Below are 20,431 nucleotides of genomic sequence, written 5' to 3' on the forward strand. Positions count from 1 at the left end.
TTCACCTGCACATGCAAATCAGACAGCGAGCGGAAAACAGACCGCAGTACAAAGACTGAAAGAGAGGGTCTGGTACTTTTTTTCGCGTTTCCTAGAGACGGTTGAGAAATTACTATCACGCGAATGAAATGCACGGCATGGAGAAAAGGTGTCAAGGAAAGTAAACAGGCATTACTTCCGAAATTCTGCGCTATTTTTTGCATACAAGAGAGACCGCTGGCTGTAACGAGGTTTGGAAAATAAGGAAAAATCGTATCCCCGTCTGCGTGAAAAAAGTTTGCAGCTGTGCTGATGCGCACACACTTTGTGAAGTTAGTTGGTGTGGATTCCTCATAGTGTTTCCGGAGCTTCTTCCGTCTGTATCGCACCCTTTCCGACCACAAAGCTCGTCAGGACCGCGAGCCACCGAGTGTGTCGCCCAGGAAGAGTGAGCAGGAAAAGGGAATGCGGCGATTTTCTGGTCAGGTCCTCAAACCAAAACCACCTGAAAACCTTTTCTCCCCGATGTGATCGACGTACCAATGACACATGAGTGAACGGTGACAACTCCAAGCCAGTGGTTCAAACCCGTCAGCGGTATGCTTGGGATGTTAGTTTTTCTGCTTCTGTGTTCCAATTTCCCACCTTTGCTACTGTTCACTCGTTCTTATCGGTTCCTGTATTCTTCGGAATATCTTTAGCGTGTCGGTCTGTGTCGGAAGAACACAGGCAGGTTTGGTTGCGCTGCGCGGAAACGAGGCAGTTGGTGGATGGAACCGACTTGCACGGTGTGCGTTTCCTTCTGCTCTGCACTCGCGTTATCCTCTTTTCGTTCAACGCTGGAAACTACCCATGCGGTGGAAAGACGCTACGTGGAATGTGTTTGTGTGCATCGCCACTGTCGCGCTTTCCTCCTTCACAACAGAAATGAGGGCAGAACGTACTTCTGGTCAGGATGGACCAAAAAGCAAGCTGCAACCGTCGCTGTGTCTGTCAAGATGCCTACTCCTCCTTGTCGCCACTCTTTCGTTGCCGCTTCTCATTCTTCCCACGCCTTTCGTCCGTCCCGTAGCAGGGGTCGTGTTTCTTGCCACTCTTTGCTTCGGTTTCGTTCGCCACTTCATTCCGTACTGGGACGAAAGAATGAAGAGGAAAGGTAGGAGTTGTTGTTCTTCTTCATGTTTTTTCGTGGTGTGTCGCCCCTGCCTCTGGGTTTGTCATTTCACTTGGGCGAACGCATGCGTGAGTCCCCTGTTCCTAGAACCACACAGAACAGATACACCACCATTGCCTATGCTGTCGAAACTGCATCCTTATCGTTGCCTCAATGAGCATGTCCGGTAATAGAATAGCTGACACAAAAAAAGGAAGTGCCCATGTACCCTCTCGCCGTATTCATAGGTGTATAGTTGTCGATCGGGTTTTCTGTCCACACATTCGCATATTTATTCCCGTGACTGCCGGTTGTTCTCACTGTCCACCCACAGATTGACGTATCTACATATGTGTCAACGTGGCAGTTTCCGTATATATATGTAAATAAATATGTTTAAACATATGAATATGTATAGGTATATCTACATATATATACACGCACGCAGATATATATACATATATTTATGTATACAATTATATGAATCATATGAAATCATATGAAACAATACATGCAGACGGAGTCCCTTTTTGCTAACTACCACCTTTATCTTGTGCAACATGGTTGGCAGGAAGCATTCGGGCATTCGGTCGCTACAGCGGTTAGAGTGGGTTTTTTAGAACAGCACCTAGCGTAGGCGAAGTCCAACCTGTTCTGTCCACATTTCCAGAAGCGCCTCAGTGTTTGAGGAATCGTCTCGGCCTCGTGAATTCCCTTCCTGCTTTTGTAGGTGTCACGGGAAGAGACATGCACAAACCGCTTCCCGCTCCTGTCCTCTCTGAGGGCATGGGCCTCGTCTCGGCGTTCGTCTTCGTCCTCGCAGCTGTTGCGTCGCAGGTGCTTCTGAAAAATGACGACAAAAAGGTGAGAATCGTTTTTCTCTTTTCGGTATTTCCGGAGTTACTCGCAAGGAAGGAGTGACTGGACTTTCCTCTATCCGACTGTGCATGGTTCTGCGAAGATCTTACGTAATGTTCTGGTGCAACTACTCAAAGTTACGCAGCGGCCTGGCAAGTAGTAACCAGAGAGCTAAAAGACAATGAAATTGAATTTCAGTTCTCGCGTTCCTTGTGTAAAACAGTAAAAGGCTGGAGATAGCAGCATTTACATGGTATACAGTGTCATAGGAGACGCATAACATGCTGGACTGGCGTTCGTGCTCAGTATTCCGAACGACTCCAGTGAGTTTCTCGTACACTACTGTCCCCCGAAGACGACGAGGTGACGGCTTTCTGCCATTGCCTTTCACTATAGGCAACAGGTGTCCTATTCACCTGCTCGTATCCGTAGTTCTTCACTCGCAAGTACGGCCGCAAGTTCGGCCGAATGTGTTTCCCGTTTCTTTACTGAGAACAACTTGCCTGCTTTTATTTACCCCGAGTGTCACCGCAGGACAAAATCTTCGCTTCCTGCATCGAGTAACCCGGGACATGAGGAAGCCCACCTTTTCCGTTTTGGCTCTTCTCTTTGTTGCGGTTTCCCTGCTTTCTCCTTCGTCTGTCTGTGCAGCTGGTGGAATATAACGCAGGCCTTTTGTCCATCACGCTCATGACATTTCTCGGCTTCGCGGACGACCTCTTGGAGTTGCCCTGGAGAGCGAAGATGTTGACGCCTCTGGTTGCATCGGTTCCGCTTCTTGTCGCGTACACGGGCCGCACCACCATTCTTCTTCCCGACTGGGTCTTTCCCTTTGTCGACTCGCTCGCTGCTTTTCCAGCTTTGCTGGAACAGTCTCTCTCCGTCTGGATATCTCCAGCGACGGTAGCTCTCCGCACCTTCTGGGCGTCCGTAGTGGATTCGACTGGTGCATTGTACAGCCAGCTTTTCGCTTCTGGACTGCTCAGCAGAGTCGGAATGTCCCCGGAAGAGTTTTCTTTCCCTTCTTTGCTCGCATCCCTCTTCGCGTCTTTCACAGCTTTTCTTCAAACGTTTTCCAGCTCGCTGTCGGGTCTCCTCACCGGCTACTGCCTCCTGCCCACTGCGTCCCCCACTGAGGCGCTTGCCTTCGCTGCTCCCCTTCCTATTCCTTCGTCTCCCGCTTCTCTTCTCTCCTCTCTCGACACGCGTGACTCACACGACGCGCCAGGACCATTCTCGGCGCCCGGGCCAGGCCTCGCCGCTGCGTGGCTTACCACAGCAGACGCCTTTGATCTGCAGAGAAACGACATGCGTATCCACTCTCCGTCTGACAGCATTCCCGCCGGAAGTACTGTCGGCTGGGGAACAGGCCCTCCAGTCGTTGTCGACCTCGGCGCTTTCTACTACGTCTACATGGCCTTGCTCACTGTCTTCTGTACCAACGCAATCAACATTTACGCCGGTAAGTTTTCAAATAGGGTCTCCTCGTGTCTTCTATGCGCGTTTGACGCTCTCACTCGAGTGTGGAGATGGAGACGCCATCCTCCTCGAAAGCGGAATCGAACACAAGTCATGCAACGACTCGCGAAACCCTGACGCCGCAAATTCCCCGCAGTTGAGCGCTGTGTTACTCCCAAGAGGATACCCGCGGAGCGCGCTCACGCAGAAGCCCAAATGTATATCTTACTTCTGGATGCTACTCTCTAGTGTCTAAACTGATACTGAAGATGACTCCAGCTGTGACAGATAGACAACCAAGTCCGATTTTACTGGCATTCGTATTTGCTTGAAATTCCTGTGTGGAAGAGGTTTCATAAGAAACGAGGATCTGAACCCGCTCTTGTGCGGACTGTGATGCGCAGGAATCAATGGACTTGAGGTCGGCCAGTCGGTCGTCATGAGCTTCTTTGTCATTGTACACAACGTCGTGGTGAGGCCCCGTTTCTTCCATTTAGCGGATCTCTGTCACCTGGGGAAGTGTCGGCGCAACTTCGCATGCGACCTGCGTGCTCCGGCTACGAAATCCGGTGACATCCAGGACGAAATCGTAAAACTCACTTTCGTAGTCTCCTTCCTCATGGTCGTCGGTACGGGATCCGCGGATAGGAATCTTTTTGGTCTGGCATGCATAGACAGGAATCGATTCCTCGCGACGATCTCGAGACATTCAGAATCTCGAACCTGCTCTCGAACATCCATCACAAGTGTCACGGTTCAACCACGCGGCTCTCCTTTTGCGCTTGGAGACGAGGTCTCCTACACGAATCTAGGTGTATATCTGCGTGTGTATCTTCTTGCGTCCGTAGCGAGCGAGCTCCTGTGTTTTGCGACAGAGGTTCAGTGTTGCGACAGATGACCTCATGAACAGATGTGCCACGTGCTTCTGTTCTTTTTGTCCAGGAGATCACGAACAACTGGCTACCTGGAAATGCCTCTACTGAGGCGACACTCGTTTGGCGCCAGGCAAGTCCCTTCACCTCTAGGGAGTGTATGGTGGAGTTGTCTTTGCCCCTTTCTTCGCTCTGCCGTCTCCTCCTGTTTTGCTCGTTTTGCAACTCGCCTTCCACTTTTTTTCTCTCTGTCTTTCGCTTCCCTTCCTGCTCTTTTGCTCCTCACTCGTTGGCTCGTTCTCGCGCCTCCGGCCCCCAAGTGGGTGACGGCGAACTTGGGTGCCTCGAGCCGCGGGGCAAAACGGCGGAGAGCTGTGCCGTGCCAAATGACAGAAATTTCTGCATGCGTGCCGACCCGTGTTCGCAAATCAACCAAAGCCGAAGCACGTTTTCTTCCACAAAACCGATCAACAGCGAAAGCCCCGTCCTGGGTCGGCGCTGCCTCCGAGAGACGACAGTTAAGGTGGGGACGGGACTTGCTGTCTGGCTGACCATGCGGGAAGAGTCGGAAGGTGCAGCAGTAAGAGAAACGTGAAGTCAGAATCTCCTGTTGCTTTGAGTTTGAAGCTTATGTTTCCTGTTGGCGTTTTTGGTTGTACGCAGAATTACTTTTCCCTCATTCTCTCACTCTTCTTCTTCGCGTCTTCTCTCGGTCTCCTCTCCTTCAACTGGTAAAGCGCTGGTATTTCACCAAGAGTGGTCCACCGTCGAAAGATAAGCTCGCGAAGCAAAGTGATGGCGTAGACGCGTCTTTGTGAAGTGCTCTAGGCCAGCCTAACATGCCGTTATGTTCGATGAGATTACGTCTTCCCACTGGTACAACAGAACATTGCAGTCAAAGCACCAGATACAGAGGAGTACCTCGGAAACTGAGTATGAGAAAAAGTCCTGCTAAGCTTCAGTCCGTGTCTTGCATCCATGAACGTCAACGATGTAGTTTCATTAAAAAGAGATCCATGCGTGTAGATGGTAGAGAGGTCCAAACGGTCTGCAAACGTTCTTAACCCAGCCCACGTATCACCACGTTCGATGCTGTGCGATCGTTCCTAACGGAAAAGTCTTAAATATGAATGAACAAATGAGCTGACGTGGAGGTGCGGATTCACTCCAAGCAAAAGAGACTTCTTAGGGGATAGCTGAATGCTCGTACGGCTTGCACTTACTTGGCTTTTCTGTTTGAGTTAAGGAATCGCCAGTGTCGATTGTGGTATCCCTGGCCTCCAGTGCCTCAGGGCCTCTCGTGAACAGAACAGATTACAGGACGATGCGTCGCATCTTTGCAACAGAGAAGACACAAATGTGCAAGTATATGCTGTCCGATACACACACAGATGCATGCACATCTGCCAGTGCATATACACGTAGCTGACTAGTTGAAGTCCGTCGCTGGAGGCGTAGACGCGTCTACACATGTTCTCGTGGTTTATACCAAATCGTGACGGATCGTAGGGGTCTGTCGATCCATCCGCGTGAGAATGCCTGCTTGCATTTATGTCGATGAACGGTGCATTCGCTTCTATCTGCGTAAAAAGTCTCTAGAGACATGGAGCATTTGGGCATTGTGGCGTTTCTGTGCAGGTACCCTTCTCAGGTCTTCGTTGGCGACACTTACACATGTTTCGCTGTGAGTCCGAGCTGTCCTCTCGATGCAGGTTGGCCCGTTTCTCCCCGTCGGAATGTCACTGGCAGAAACTACTTCGTGAAAACGTTTCAAGGGGGATTCCCATCCTTCCACATTTTTTGCTCACTCCTCCACCTTGCGCTCGCCTTGCGTTTCGAGGCAGGCCGCTTCGATCCGTCTAAGTCTCCCACGAGAGTGCGTGGCTCGTGGTACTTCGGTGTGTGTTCGTTGTGGAACCCTTCAGGGCATCTACTTTGCTGTCGTCGGGATTCTCGGCCACTTCTCCAGGACGCTGCTGCTGCTTTTCCTCCCGCAACTGCTGAACTTCCTTTTGTCCATACCGCAGGTAGGGTCGTCTCTCTTCTCAAGCATCGGAACGCGTGTGACCACAAACGAAGGCGGCTCGGCTGCCGAATGCATAGATGCACCTTCTAGCTGGCGAGTTTGGGGACGCAACCCTGACCCAGGCGGCACTCTGTTGTCCGGTTTCCGGAGCTCTCACGAGGAAAGTGTTTTTGCATTTCAAACTCACCTAGCGCAGGTCGCGACGTTCTGTATGGCCACCACATCGGACACTTGTTGTTTGTGTGGAAGTTGGCAATATGTGAGGCTGGCTGTTTGATTCGTCACTTCTATCGCTTGTCACGAACAGCAGTCTCCGGATCGGAGTCCGTCCTGTCCTCGCAGCAACCAGCGATCTAACTTGTGTATCCATGGAGCCCTCTTTCGCTCCTTCTCTCATTTTTTCTGTGTTTCGGATCAGCTCTTCGGTCTTGTCGCCTGTCCGAGGCACCGGACGCCAAGGTACGCTTGCAAGTGATGCATCGTCGCCTAGACGCCACGTCGGCTTTCTGGTCCACATTTGGCTGGATGTCTTCACTTTATCTGGAGGTTAGAATCATATAAACGTCTACCTGCGATCTTTCACTTCGTCATTGTGAGTCTCTGTCTATACGTGTCACATCGATGGCTGTCCGTGTGTTCACTGGGAATCGTAGCCTGCCCGACTCTCGAGTCAAGCAGGCGTTTCCGGATTCAGAGGCGTGCAGGGCACACAGAAAAGCGAAAGATGCATTTTTGCTTCTCGTGTGTTTGTGCCGTTTCAAGGTATAATGCAGCCACTGGGAAGCTCGAGAGCTCGGGAAACCTCACGCTCATCAACCTCATTCTGACGGTATGAAGGCGATAGTTCAGACAACATAGTGAGACGACTAGAGGATACAAACATTTCTCGCCAATTTAAGAAGTTTAGACGTACTTTGTAAACGTCTACAAGCATCAGCGTGTGCATGGAGGGGACCCGTATAACGGTTTGTTTTCAGATTGAATAGACGTGGGTGTCTGAAAATCGTGTAAAGTGTGCTATGTGCGGGAGCCTGTTCGCGTCAGCGTGTACGCCAGCGTACCTGCCTGACCGCGGTATTTCGTTTCTGGATGCAAGCATATGTATTTTATGCGCGCATGCGGCTCTATGTGTCAGAGTACATGTGCGTGCATGCATATATCTCAGGCAGCAGTTGGCCGGCTGGTGATGCATACGATCAAAACAGAACAATCACTGAGCTTATCTTGCCTATGTCTGTTGGCTCTGTTCAGGTCGCAGGGCCCATGACGGAGAGGAAGTTGCTTATTGTCCTCATTGCTCTTCAGTTATGCTCGTGTTCTGCCGGCCTTCTGATTCGCTATTCCTCTGGGATTTACATGCTCTTCCTCTGAGGACCGAGTGCACCGAGAAAAGCGTCAGAAATTGTCTGTGGTTGGCTCCTTTTTGGGCTGCCACTTGTAGGCATATACACTGATACAGAAAATTGAGTTTGTGCTTTGTTGCATGTTTTGAGTGATCAGAGGGAACGTGCCGTTGCATGCTCTGCTCGGCTTGCAGAGGGACAGGTAGCGGACGGCAGCATGCGCACAGAAAGAAACCCGTTGTACGAATGTTGTTGTTTATGCGCTACTTTAGCATTTGAATGTTTGGAGATAAATCTCATGTTTGTTATTGTTTTGAATCTACGTTGCCAGCGAATCACTGTTGTTTTTTCCGACATACAGCGCCTCAAACGGATGTCTTTGGCCTATAAGTACCACTAGATTTGGAACTGAAACATAGAATTATCTTCAAGGCGTGTCAATGTCCGTAGCCGTACCTGCATGTAAGTATATATCTTTGCACGTAGATGTATAGACGCATCCTTGCATCTAAGAGCCAGAGATCCACACCGTGCAGGTGTCCACAAATAATGTAGATGTGTATGGAAACAAGATTCCCGAAAATGTGCCGGCGTGTAGGACGCTTCGATACACTTCTTCGTCAGTTGCCTTCCATAGATATCACACTGACATAAGGGAAAACGTGAGAACATTTTTGGTGAGAAAGCCCCCCCCCCGAATGTTAATGGGCAAATGCGTCATACCCAACAAATAAAGTACAGTGTAGTCTTTTAAACTTGTACCGAATATTTCTTCTTTTTCCTGTGCTGCGTAGTCGAACAAGTGAGAAAAAAGGCTACAGTTGGCTCACATGGGCTCGCGTCCATGATTTCCTCAGCCTTGCGCTTTCTGGATAAGAAGGCCTCATTCGCATAGTCTGTTTACACTAGCAGCAGTTCCTGATATACCTCGTTTGCTCATTGCTGGCACCGCTCTGTGTGACAGTCTGAGGATTTCGTTTAGCATAACGACCTGGTGTTTGTAATGTGTTAATGCCTGGCCCCCGTGCCCAGTATGCGCACAAACTTCAGGGTCCATGAGTCCATCCATGAGATTAACGAAGTAATAGATCAACAAGATGGAGAATTTTGCGCCGCGCGTCTCTGTTGTCACTCCTGTAGCTCAATTCTGAGACGAGACTATCATACAGGGGAGCTCCAAACGTGTGCGAAAGCTTTGTCAACGGACACAGTTCAACTACATCCTGAAAGAGTATGGAAGGCGCCAAGGAAGTCGCTTCCTTCACAGAGGACCACTGGAATGCGGAATTGTCCGTGGTCTCGAGACGGCAAACGAAACATCAGCGTTGCTGAATACTGGCAACTGGGGCTTTCAGAGGTGTAAGGGTTGCCACAGAAAATACCGGAGAGGGTTTCCGAAAACAAATCAACAGTCGAACGGAAAACAGAAACAAAACAAAACCCGCTTGACTAGAAGCAAATAAAGCAAGCGCACAGCTCACACCCAGGCCTCACGGTTCCACCTGGGAGAGAAGTCAAAGTAGCCGTAAAGCTCTTGGTAGAGCTGTGGGCATATCCTTTCATTTCATACACCTTCACCACGTGCACTCCTGGCAACGCTTGTTCGTTACCTCGGCTGTATTCCTTCAGCCGTGAACCAAGCTGTTGTTCACAGCCATATCGCGACTACGCTTTTAGCAGTCGAGGACATATTTTCGCATTTACCGGGACAACTTTTTCGGTTCCAATAAGGTTGAACGATCTGTTTCCACTGTTTGTACGGCAGCGCATATCACCGACGTCTTGAAAAACAATAACAAAGCAGTGTGACATCTGGCTCTTTGTCCAGCATTTCGTGAACCAAGGAGCTGGCTATGCCCGAGACACCGGCCCGTTTGGCACACAATCTTCTCTGCTACTCACCGTGGGAGACGCCAGTTTCAGTAGGAACCTCCACTTGTCTGTTGAAGTGACGGTACGCCGCAGCCGCTCCTCCCAGAAGCGAGAGGACGGCTCCAAGCGAGGCGAGCATTTTCACAGCGTTTCGCTTGCCCACACGCGGCGTATTGTCCACAGAGAGTGACTTGGCCTGGTTGACAGACTGTCTGCTTCTGCTCTGAGAAATCGCAGCCACAGGTTCTTCCACGGCATTCTCTTCTACCACTGCAGTGGACTCTGTTTTCTCCAAAGCTTCGTGCAGAACTTCTGCTTGAGCAGCCGCTGTCTCTGCGTTGCCGGCCTCGCCCCTTTCCCCCGCCTCGGAGTCGAGAACTGCGTTCTCTGGGTCGTTGGCACCCAGCTCGTCTTGAGCATCCTCAGCCGCTGTGGTTGTGGAGAGGGTCGAGGCGTGTTCACCCACGTCAGCATAGAACGAGGCCGCCGCGTCCGAGTGACTTTGTTGGTTTAGTGGCGGGTCCTCGAGCAACGCAGTCAACTCGGGGAAACCGTGCAGGAAGCTTCTGACAACCAGTTCTTCCGCAGTGGAGTCATCCGTTCGTGTCTCGGAGTCCGGTGGCTTCCGCTGCTTTTCAGTGGTTTTTGGCAACGGATGCCTCTCGCCGGCACCCGAGCCATCGCTGACACCGTACCTCACGCCACGTAGGGCGGCCCCCTTGCCGCTTTCGAAGGTGTTTCCGGGGGTTAGTTCCATATCTTCCTGTTGGAAACCGAGCCGATCCTCTTGGTCCGCTGCCGGTGCCTGGTTGTTTTCTTCGGTCTCATCTCGCGGACCATGAACTGCGCCGCCAACCTCTAGAGCCTCCAACAGGCTTTCAGGGAGCGCCCTGGCAGCCATCTCGGAGTACCCGTCGACTGCTAGCAAGTTAGACAAATCCGCTTGCTTGCGATTCGCCGCGTCTCCAGTCTCTTCGCCTTCCGCTGCATCTTCCTTTCTGTCTTCCCCGTCCGTGTTCAGCATAGACACGCGTCGGTCGACCAGCGAGCCGGCGTCCGAGTTAGCTTCAGCAGCGACATCGGAAAGCGCTGTGAGCTCTTTCATAGTCGCGAGGGAAGAGAGGAAGGAAAGATCCTCCGCAATGACTTTCTCTAGGTCACGAACTCCAGATTCTCCCGCTGCCTCTCGTGGCGCGGGGGAGGGCAGGCCGGCATCGTGGTTTTCGTGTAGGTCCCCAGGCAGCGCATCATTTTCCTGGTCGCTCTGCGACACGACAGACGAACCGAGCAAGTTTTCTTGCGCCGGTTCTACCCCATTTTCGTCCAGGACTCCGGAGGAGGCGTCTCTGCCTTCCGGGGTATCTAAGGTAGATGCTTCTTCAGAACCATGCACAGACAGGGGCCGCGACAGAAGCAGAAACGAAGCGAGCAAGAAGAACATTGACGAAGTTAGACATTTTTTAGCAGAGGGAGAGAGACAGGCGCTTTTGAGAGTCGAAAGTGGGGCGGAGCAGGCCAAGGGAGTCTCATTGAGACGCCAGCGCGTCGCTGCCTCACGAACGTCCGGGCCCGCCATTTCTGTGGGGGTTTCCCCTCCTTTTCTTATGCAAACGAGACAAACTGGGTAAATTAGGCGCCAGATCTGGAGTCCGCAATAACTGGAAGTCCAGCCCAGAGGCACCCAAAGGAAACACTGCAGGAAACCGTTGAGGGAAAGAGGAAAACGCCGTTGCCTTTGAGGACATTGAGGCGGTGCATCTGTAAGGTTACCGAATTGGGGGGGCCGGCGGTGCAAAAGTACAAAGTGCACGTGGGTCACAAACATGCACCCCTGCCGCTGAAAAGAAACGCATACTGGCTAAGCAACACAGGCTCGACCACATGCTCGTCAGCTTTCCATTCCTGCAGAGGGTGAGAGAATGCACCAGCGTTCTATTTCGCTCCCCGCCGGACACAGCTGTGCAAGCAATTGCTTGACCGTGCCCGTTCCCTGTCTCCAAGCAGCGACCTGCGCTACCGAAGTGGGACAGGGGCGGCAGCGCTACAACCAAGCGTGTATAGCCGCACCTTTTGCTATCCTGTGACAACTGGGTGATTCACTGTCCACCTATAGCGGCGAGAGAGACACGGAGTTAAAAAAAATCGCCTCAGGCAAGCAAAGTCCCAAAGTGTGTGCATCCTGTTCAAGATCAGAACTGCCTCCGTTGGGCGCGGGGGGAGCACGGTGGTGTCCGTTATGATTGGTCTCCGAAAGAGGCAGATCTTTCCGATGCTGCCAGCAAAAAGATACCAGAGCCACCGATAGAAAAAAAGAACGAAGAGAACTTCTAACTCGGTCGATACAGCGTCTACGGCGTTCCAATAGCGGAAGAGTCTGGTGATAGTGACAGCTAACAGTCCGTGGGCGTGGGTTTGCGGCCGGTGCGTCGATGACCTCCGGTGTAAAGTGGTTCAGTATATCGGATAGACGCAACACACCTGTACGTTCGCATGAACCCATTCGGCCCAAACATTCTCAGAAAAAGGGATCTTCTGTCCACAGAATCGAAACGAGGCAAAACAAAGGGAAACCAAACTGGCTCTGGATGCAATCTCGGTTCGCACGACCGAAACATGTTGTCGCCTCCGACGCTCGTGTATCAGCGTTGTAAACGCACCCATGTTGTCTTGCTCTTGTGAATAAGATCAGAAAACATTCCAGCGAAACAAAGAAGCCTCTAAATCGGACCATAGGTCACGTTTCTTAGCGATAGACTAGGAGCAATTTAAGTGTCCTGAGGCGGCGACCGGCTCCTCGTATCGCGTTCTCGAAAGTGCTACACGCAGCGTCTCGGAATCTTCGTGCTTCGCTTTTGTTCATTGGCGGTGCTTGTCGCCACATTTCTCTTTTAGTTGTAACCATTCCATTCATTTATTTGGCGTGAGGGTGCAGGCGCGTAGTGAGGCTTCCCGTCTTTTTGTTTTTGTGCCAGCGCCAGAACACCCTTCAACAGATTTGCCTGTGGATGCTGGGAGTGTCTGCAGGCAAAATACAGGACCCTTTGTTTTTCGCGTTCTCGAACTGTCTGTTCCCGTACAGGGGGCCAATATGAAAGTAGCCTGAGCCGCTACAAACAGAATTTGATAAGGGAACGAGGGCGCTCGAAGAAAAAAGTCAGAGACGCAAAACAGCATGCGTCTTCTCGGATCATACGCTACAGAAAAAATGCGTTGCTAACGCGAGTTGGGAACGAACGGCACAAAACGGAGCGGGGTGCTTTTTCCGAAAGTAGTGTGCGTTCAGTTCCAAACGTCTGTGAAATGCGCCTTTTTCGCATGCTGTGCAGTGCTTGTAGCATGAATCCGTCAGCCGTCATCCTTTGTGTTATTCATTTTGGACGAACTCTTGATTATTTTTTTTTCGTTTTAGCTAAGTGGGCGGCTTCATCCTGTTGTTGTCCACGTGCAGCATCGAAACAGATAGGTTGTTGTTTGATGCATGTTCGTAGGTTCACTCTTTGCGTACGCACTTGCGTGTATGTGTGAAAAATATTGTGATCCGCTCGCTGCAAGGAAACAATGGCTACGATGCGGTTCCGCTTCGTTGCATTTTCATCGAAAGCCACACACTGGCTGTTTTCATAGAATCCTGGGATATAGGGAGTGCAAATGTTTGCCGGTTTGATGCTCCTCGGCTCGCTATGAACTGGTTGAGGAATGAGGGGGAGTTACCATGGCGAACGACAAAAAAGGGCCAACGCCAAATGCGGCAACAACCAAGACCGATTCACTCTTCCCGACAGGTTGCATCTCTTGCGGGATTTTGACAGGAGCCGTCTCTTCCACTCTCTTCACCCCGTTCGACAGAGGTGGGCAGAGTCAAGGACGTCGCCTGGTTGTTCGTACTCTTGATGGAGGTCAAAAAGACAATGCTGCGTTTGTGCAAATATGAAAAGCGGAAACCCGCACCTCCCAAATCGAGTACTGCTTGCTCCTCTGATGGAGCGGTTCATTTAGTTACTCAATCATGCAATATTAGATGTCACGTTAGTCAGTTTGATTGGGAGAGACGTGGAATCTGCAGTCGAGAGTCTTCTTTAATAGTAGTTATTTTTTTAGACTCCCCTATGCTGAAAAGTGAATTTGTTTGGTATTATCATTTGCACTGTTGAGGATGTACGGAGTGACCGTACAGGCATGTGAACACAGTTGTCCGTCATCCTAGGTTTCCTCTGGTTCGTCGTCTGAAGGCGATTGCATCCTTGTGGCGTGAATGCCTCTTCAATATGGAAAATCCGTCGGTTGGAAAGGAGAAGGGGTCTGACAGCTTGTTCCTCTTCACCTCTTGGTATCTCCAGTCGACTTCCTCTTTTTGTGTCGTGTCAGCTTTGTATCTCTCTGTCACGGCTCGGCGGCCTATCTTCGATCGACGAAATTGGCTAAGACCGTACCAAGGTGTCCTGAACACATTCACATCTCGGGCGATTAACACTGGACTCTACTATCCTCTCGGTACGTCTGGTTTCGGCGCTCACAGCTTTCCTGGGTACTCTCCTGGAAGGCCGAGCTACATGTCGGCAGTTTTAGTTAAGAACTATCAAAAATGTGGAGCTCGCAGTTCACCAGGCCAAACTCTCAAAACGTGACTTATCGCCTAGACATGACGTCTCTCAAGTGCCGTACTTTACGCATAGAGTTGTCTTTAATAAGTCGTTGCGCGAATAGTTGAGTTCGACATCTGTCACTCTGCGCAGCTTTGGTGAACCGCGACATTCAACGGGATACCGTTATGCGTTGTTTTAAACGACGGTTTCTGAATTTCTTATACGACTGTGAAGACATTTTTATTTCCGTATCTCTCGTAACTAAGATTCCTTTAGATCTCCGTTTCTCTGGTAGCTGCGGTCTCCTCATCTTCCGGAGGAGGCGTATTTCGTAGCTGCTAAAACACCAGCCTACCTCTCGACAATGGACGCCTATCCTCTCAGCGGTGAACGATCGCCTCAATTCCAACAGAGCACTTCATCGACATTCTTAATGGACGGTCTCCTTTCCCCTGAACAATGAAAATCTCGTGGAGTGTTGTGTGGGTTGAATGGAACTGAGTGTGGCGCAGCCTTTAGGCTTCGGTTTTCCTATCGGAAATCATTCTGTTTGTGTGACTTGTTCGCTGCAGAAAGCATCTTCACAAATGCCTTATCCTCTTTATACACTTCCCCTGGAGGTTTGAAGGATACAGAGTCTCAGCGGCAAGCGCAAGTTGATGCTGAGGGGGTCGGTCAAACAAAAATCAGTCAGAAGGATGCAGAAGGCGTCTTGTCCTATCCCACCGCGGACGAACCAAACAGCGGCGAGGCTCCGGCTACTCCCAAATGGATTTTCCTGGCAGCCGGTCAGCTTGTCGGTCTCACGAGTGCAGTCGTTTGCCATCCCATTAACATGTTGAAGTGTGCGAGCTGGAGCGGCCACAGCGATACGTCGTCCGGGGCTTTCTTCCAGTTTGTCCGCCGTGGAGGTGAGATGCAGCGAAGGCGATTTGCGAATGGAAAGCAGCTGTAGTCAACCAAATTATTCTGAAGCCTCAGTTTCTACACAACTGTACAGCTGCCGGTTGGCGAGGGCGTAGCGATCACTTCACGAACCCTTCGTTTTTCCCATGTACACGGCAGTGTTTATCTCAGCGGCTCCACGTACGAAGGGGAATGTGTCAGCAAATGGTGACGTGCCCTTTATTGTTTTTTATCAACTTCGACAGCGAACATGTGTCTCATTGGCGAGGTACACATTCAAAGTCCTCATCCACGCGCAGTTGCACATTTCGTCCCGCGTGCGTTTCCTTCGTTGGCCCGTCCACCTGATCCCATTTACTTTCGGTAAACCCATCCCTCTTCTCATAGGGAATCTCCACAAGTATACAGGCAGTGGTTGATCATCTAGCAGGTATTCCTTTTGCTTCTGATTTGGGAATTTGCTTTCAGGCGTTCGGCAACTGTATCGTGGCATGGGGCCGACGATGATGAGGGAAGCAATGTTTGGCGGAATTTTCAGTCTCCTTCGCCACGGGTACGGGTTTTCCTCCTCAGGCACTCCGCCAGTGGACACGAACCGGCCCTCTACGTGTGATTCTACTTCATCTGATCCACCAACACCCGCTCAACAACCTTCGGATATGCAGAGCGTGGCCATACTGGAGGTGTGCAATCCGTTCGTCGAGAACTTCGTTGCTGCCGCAATTGGAGTAGTGTTTTCTTCTCCGTTCAACTACGCACGCAATATGCAGCTGTCTACACCGATAGGTGCGCCGACACCCACAACCTGGTCAACGTTGGGCGATCTGTGGAGAGAAGCTTTTCATTCAGCGAGCGCTGACGGAAACACACCGTGCGACCGGAGAAGCAACAGCGGAGTTACTGCAAAAAGAGGGGCTTTTCCGCAGCTGCCAAAGTCGCGCACTGACACCAGTGTTTCTCCGTCGACGAAGAATGTCGCTGATGCAATCCCTCAAGACATTCAACGGAAAGTGCCGAGATGCCTCGTCCGCCACCCCACTGTTCGCGGTGTTGTCATTATCGCAGATCGACTGCGTATCGGATGGGGATCCGTGAGGGCGTCGATAGGCATGAGTATTGGGGCAGTTGTGTACGGTGCTTGCTTGAACCATCTAGTGCCTCTGACAGGTGGTTTCTGCATGCCTTAAAATTATGGTGCAGGAGACAGCGAGTATGGTGCATAGCAGGTGTGATGTCACGTTTTCGACAGTTCTCCGTTGAGAATCCTGATTCTGGGTTTCCCTTAAGGCAAATGGCACTTTACCTATCTTGCCGTTGTCTAACTTAGGAACGATCCGCCGTTCGGTCCCGTACGCCACACGCTGTAGCAACGCACAAATGACCCATTGCTGGCTGAGGCTTCCTCTGCCACTGTGAAGAAAGATCGCACATGGTTTTCTTTTGGCGAGGCTCCGGAAGGATTAGACAAAGGAGCTGCCTCTTGGTAGATTCAAAAGGGGATTTTCTGTCTCTTGCCTGCGAGGTTCCGACCTCGCGCGCGCCGTTATTTGTTTTCGATTCCTCACTACTGCGTTACTACTGCTCTCGCGAAGGCTGCAAAGCTGCACGTTTGAAGTTTCTGCAGGGGCGCTTCATTGGCAAAGAAAACGAAGGCGCCAGTGTTCTCGTTCCTTGTTGCTTCCGGACTTCCCGAATGCACGCTCAATCGCCACTTCGCCTTCGTAGGATTTTGCCCACTAGTTGTGCGGCTGTTACAGAACCGGAGAACATTAAAATGCCTCACCTTCGAAAAGTCGTATGTTTCTAAAGCACACGATTTACCCACATGTGATGGCGCGAAACGCTGCAGGACTCCGCAACAGAAAATCTGAAACACACCGCGATTCAGACTTAGAAACGGTTTAGTCGCGCAGTAAGTCACATGTCGCCTCTACCCCTGGCTCGGCTGCCTCATTTGCGGCCTCGAGCACCGTCTAGAGATCTTCTTGCCCGTATTGCTGAGTCGTCACTTGGGGCAGAAAGAGGAGAGCAGCAGCGAGGAAGGCGACAAGTGCTCCGAGCACGGCGGCCACTACTGCGATGGTTTTGACAGATTCACTCCCCTCTGCCCCCGCACGTTTCCCTCGGCCTCTGTTGGCGTTCCCTCCCATTGTGGCTTCCACTTCAGTCCAAAACTCGTCATCGCGACAGCTCTCTTTGCGGCTCCCCCTTTCACCCGGAACTCCGTCGGAACCGTGTGCTACGGAAAGGAGAGAACCGGGGAAGGTACCGTCGTGAAGCTCGCCTTCCGGCGCAGGGTTGGGTACACCCAAGAGAAAGGCGAAGGTGTCGCGAGTAGCCTCGAGGTCTTCCTCGTCTTCGCTCTCGTCAGCCGCGGGTGCGTTGGCGTCTGACAGTAGCAGTGGAACCTCGTGGTTTTCGTTCTCGCTGCCTGCCATCCCCTCTGCTCTGCTCTCCTTTTCGGACAGACGCGTTCTCATTCGCACCCGGTTCAACTCGTCTGTCCAGAAGAACTGGCGACGAGTGAAAGCGAGGGGAGAGACAGTCTTCGTTGTCCGCGCTCCGAGGCGCCCCCGACACTCCGGGCTGCCGCCCTCCCGGGGACTTGTCTCAGCGAAGTCTGAGAGCGACTGAACAAGGCGGCGCGAAAAGGAGACAGCCAAATCGGCGCACAGTGCGCTGCACACCAAAGAGAGAGGAGAAGCAGAAAGAGAAGACGCGGGCGAGGTCAGCGAACCCAGGGCGGTCGCGACAAACGTCCCGTCGATCGCGACGACTTGCGAGGGATCCTTCGAAGGCGCTGACGCATGCAACGCTTGACAGTCTCTCGCAGCCGCCAGGGAAGCAAGCCGGGAGCAGGAAGTCGAAGAGAGCGCGAATCTGAGAGGTACGCGAGACGGGAGAAGAGGCAGGAGGTAGGCGAGACGGCAAGGAGAGGGCGGAAGCGAAAAGGCATTTTTGTCCGAGATCACACGAGGCGGCTGTGTCTCCCCAGCTTTCCCTCCACCCGCCTCTTCCACGTACAGCACCGGGCCGTCGAACCACTCCTCGAGGGCGAGACTCAGCTCGGCAGCCAAGAGCCCCGCCACGTTTTCGGGATGCAGCGGAATTTCAGCCAGCAGTTCCGTCGGAGAGAAGGCGATTTCCACGCACAGAGGCACCACAGACACATAGAGACTCAGGGAGGAGAGCGAGGACGAGAGAGAGGTGACAAGCGTCACGGGGAGTGTCGCAGGGGCGGCTGAGCCTGCGTTTTTCGCGGCGAAGAGGAGACACCGAGGTGACCCCGAAGAGACGCGCGACAGCGACTCTGCGTCTGCGCTCGCACAAACCGGGAGAAGAAGGACCAGGAAGAAGGCGGGACAAGTCGAAGGACCCGCGAGCGAAGAGAAGGCGGCAGAGAGAGCAGAAATGGAGAACTGCGTGGCGAAGGATTCACTGACCTCTTCCAGGTCACTTTCTCGAACTCGCAGCCAGAGCCCGGGAATGGAGCAGCCGCCAGGCAAGTGCCGTAGAGCAAGAGCGGCCTGTCTCGGCAGGCGCCTACAGAGCAGCTCCGAGGCTGTGGCAGAAGCCGCCAGCGAATTGTGAAAGGAGAAAAAGTCGATTTTAACGGGGTGACTCTTCGCGTCTGAGGAAAGCGGAGAGGCAGGAGGCAACATAATTACTGGAAGGGCCGGCGAACTTCCCGACGAGGAGTTCTGTGGGCTGGCTGTTACTACCAGACCAAAGGGGTGCGTGTCAGTAGCCGCCAGAGACGCGCTGAGCAGTGACGACGAGAGGGTAACAGCAGCGAATCCGAAAGAAGCTTCGGGACCCGCAGACGAAGACACCCTCTTCGCACACGAGCCACGCTTGTCCTTCGCCATGGCATCTGGGGGGGGGGGACGAACTCGAGAGGGTCTAGAGTTTTCGACTGACTTCCGTCACGCGATACAGACAACCAGGTTTGGTTCTTCACGACTGCTGCACACGACCCCCGCACTGGATTGCTCAAGACGCTAAACGCCTGCGATTCCAGTAGCTTGCCAGTACCCGGAGGTCACGCGTACGGCGAAAGAAGGGGAAGGGTCACCACGCTCTGAGGAAGGCTGGTCAAGCAGGAAAAACTCGAGAAGGGAGCGCAGGCGGAACGAAGTGGACAATGGGGAAGAACGACGGGGGAACTAGAGGCTCACAACTCGAAGACAGAGTCGAGAGAAAAAGGAGAAGCAAGAAACAAGGAGTGAAACCCAGGGAACGAGCAGGCAACCAAGAGCAGAAGAAGTGGACAGAGAGCAGCGGCGGCGCACTCTCGGCTTTTTTTCGAAGATGAAGTTCGAGAAAATGCCACGCACCATGTTCACTCTGGAATGACGGGATTCCGGAAACCAACAGTTTGGTCGGAAAAAAGATTCACAAGGTTTTCGCCCGCATGCCGGGCGTGGAAAACACCGTTGCGGCCTGCTGGGCACCCATCGCGGAAGTCACCTTAACGACGAAGGAAACGAATGAGCGCGACAAACCACAAAAAAATACAGAAACAAATGCAAACGGAAAGAAGACATCTGCAAGAAAGTCAGATGTCGAGCTTTTCTCAGTCTCTGACCAGCGTAGAGAGTCTCTCAACAATACATAGTCGCCCATCCATGCACATTGCTCGACCCTCCCGTCCTCGAGAGGCAAGATCGACGAGGTCCATGGGGAGGGGGTTGACGGTTGCCGGCACTGCTCCGCCTCTATTTAGAAGCCGTTTCTTGCCTAAAACAATGTGGTCTCATTCCTGAATCTTTCTCTCGTCCGCTCTCGAAAATGTGCGGGACGAGTGTCCAGGAATTCGAGAATGGACAGCACCGTGTCGCGGCGGACCGGTCTGGTTGGACGCCAGCGATCGAGTCAGTCAGCAGGGAAAGTACTCAAGAGTTACAAACTGTCTCCTTTCTCCGAAAGATAAGGACGAAACGTGCGTCCCTTGGCACCGAAAGGCCTCGCCGCGCGGGCGGGTGTCTGGTTGAGAGAGACAAAGAAGACGACTGAGAGGACGCAGGTAGCAGGACGTGTGCCTTTGTCTTCCCTGCGGTTGAAGCAACCACCCGAATCATGTGGCTGTCGATGGATTCTTGGCTAGTCGAAATGCGCAAATTTTATCCACTCCTTCAACTATTGATCTTGCAGATAAAAGTGCCGAGTGCGCTCCTCGCGAATAGAACAGACAGGAAGCGGCGACACGGAAAGACGGAAGAGATAGAAGGGCACGAGGAGAGGGGGGACACAGAAGGCGACACAACGCGAAAGTTGAAAGCCTAGACAACGAAGCTAAAAAGGAGGAAAATGAACGGGAATCTGGTGTGGCACAACTGACGTTTCTTTCTCATTCCTATACACATCTAAAAGTGGGGTAC

At 52.1% G+C, this 20,431-nt stretch overlaps 4 protein-coding genes across 4 annotated transcripts; 2 read left to right on the forward strand and 2 right to left on the reverse strand.

Moving 5' to 3' along the window:
* Positions 1-222: 222 nt before the first annotated feature.
* TGME49_244520 (glycosyl transferase, group 4 family protein) lies at positions 223-8,086 on the forward strand. Its single transcript, XM_018780721.1, has 11 exons — positions 223-1,135; positions 1,863-1,996; positions 2,642-3,452; positions 3,853-3,920; positions 4,391-4,453; positions 4,984-5,051; positions 5,959-6,004; positions 6,246-6,347; positions 6,765-6,805; positions 7,109-7,175; positions 7,598-8,086. Exons 1-11 carry the CDS (start codon positions 832-834, stop codon positions 7,715-7,717), a joined length of 1,824 nt encoding a protein of 607 aa, XP_018637557.1. The 5' UTR covers positions 223-831; the 3' UTR covers positions 7,718-8,086.
* Positions 8,087-8,134: 48 nt separating this feature from the next.
* Positions 8,135-11,699, reverse strand: TGME49_244530 (hypothetical protein). The gene has a single exon (XM_002366901.2). It carries the CDS (start codon positions 11,384-11,386, stop codon positions 9,584-9,586), a length of 1,803 nt encoding a protein of 600 aa, XP_002366942.1. The 5' UTR covers positions 11,387-11,699; the 3' UTR covers positions 8,135-9,583.
* Positions 11,624-16,485, forward strand: TGME49_244540 (mitochondrial carrier superfamily protein). Its single transcript, XM_002366902.2, has 4 exons — positions 11,624-13,409; positions 13,927-14,052; positions 14,717-15,055; positions 15,519-16,485. Exons 1-4 carry the CDS (start codon positions 13,274-13,276, stop codon positions 16,235-16,237), a joined length of 1,320 nt encoding a protein of 439 aa, XP_002366943.1. The 5' UTR covers positions 11,624-13,273; the 3' UTR covers positions 16,238-16,485.
* TGME49_244550 (hypothetical protein) lies at positions 16,455-20,399 on the reverse strand. The gene has a single exon (XM_002366903.2). The coding sequence runs from the start codon at positions 18,917-18,919 to the stop codon at positions 17,024-17,026; it is 1,896 nt and encodes a 631-aa protein (XP_002366944.1). The 5' UTR covers positions 18,920-20,399; the 3' UTR covers positions 16,455-17,023.
* Positions 20,400-20,431: the final 32 nt, after the last annotated feature.

Source organism: Toxoplasma gondii, chromosome VI (genome assembly GCF_000006565.2).
Source record: "Toxoplasma gondii ME49 chromosome VI, whole genome shotgun sequence".
Classification (NCBI taxonomy): Eukaryota; Apicomplexa; class Conoidasida; order Eucoccidiorida; family Sarcocystidae; genus Toxoplasma; species Toxoplasma gondii.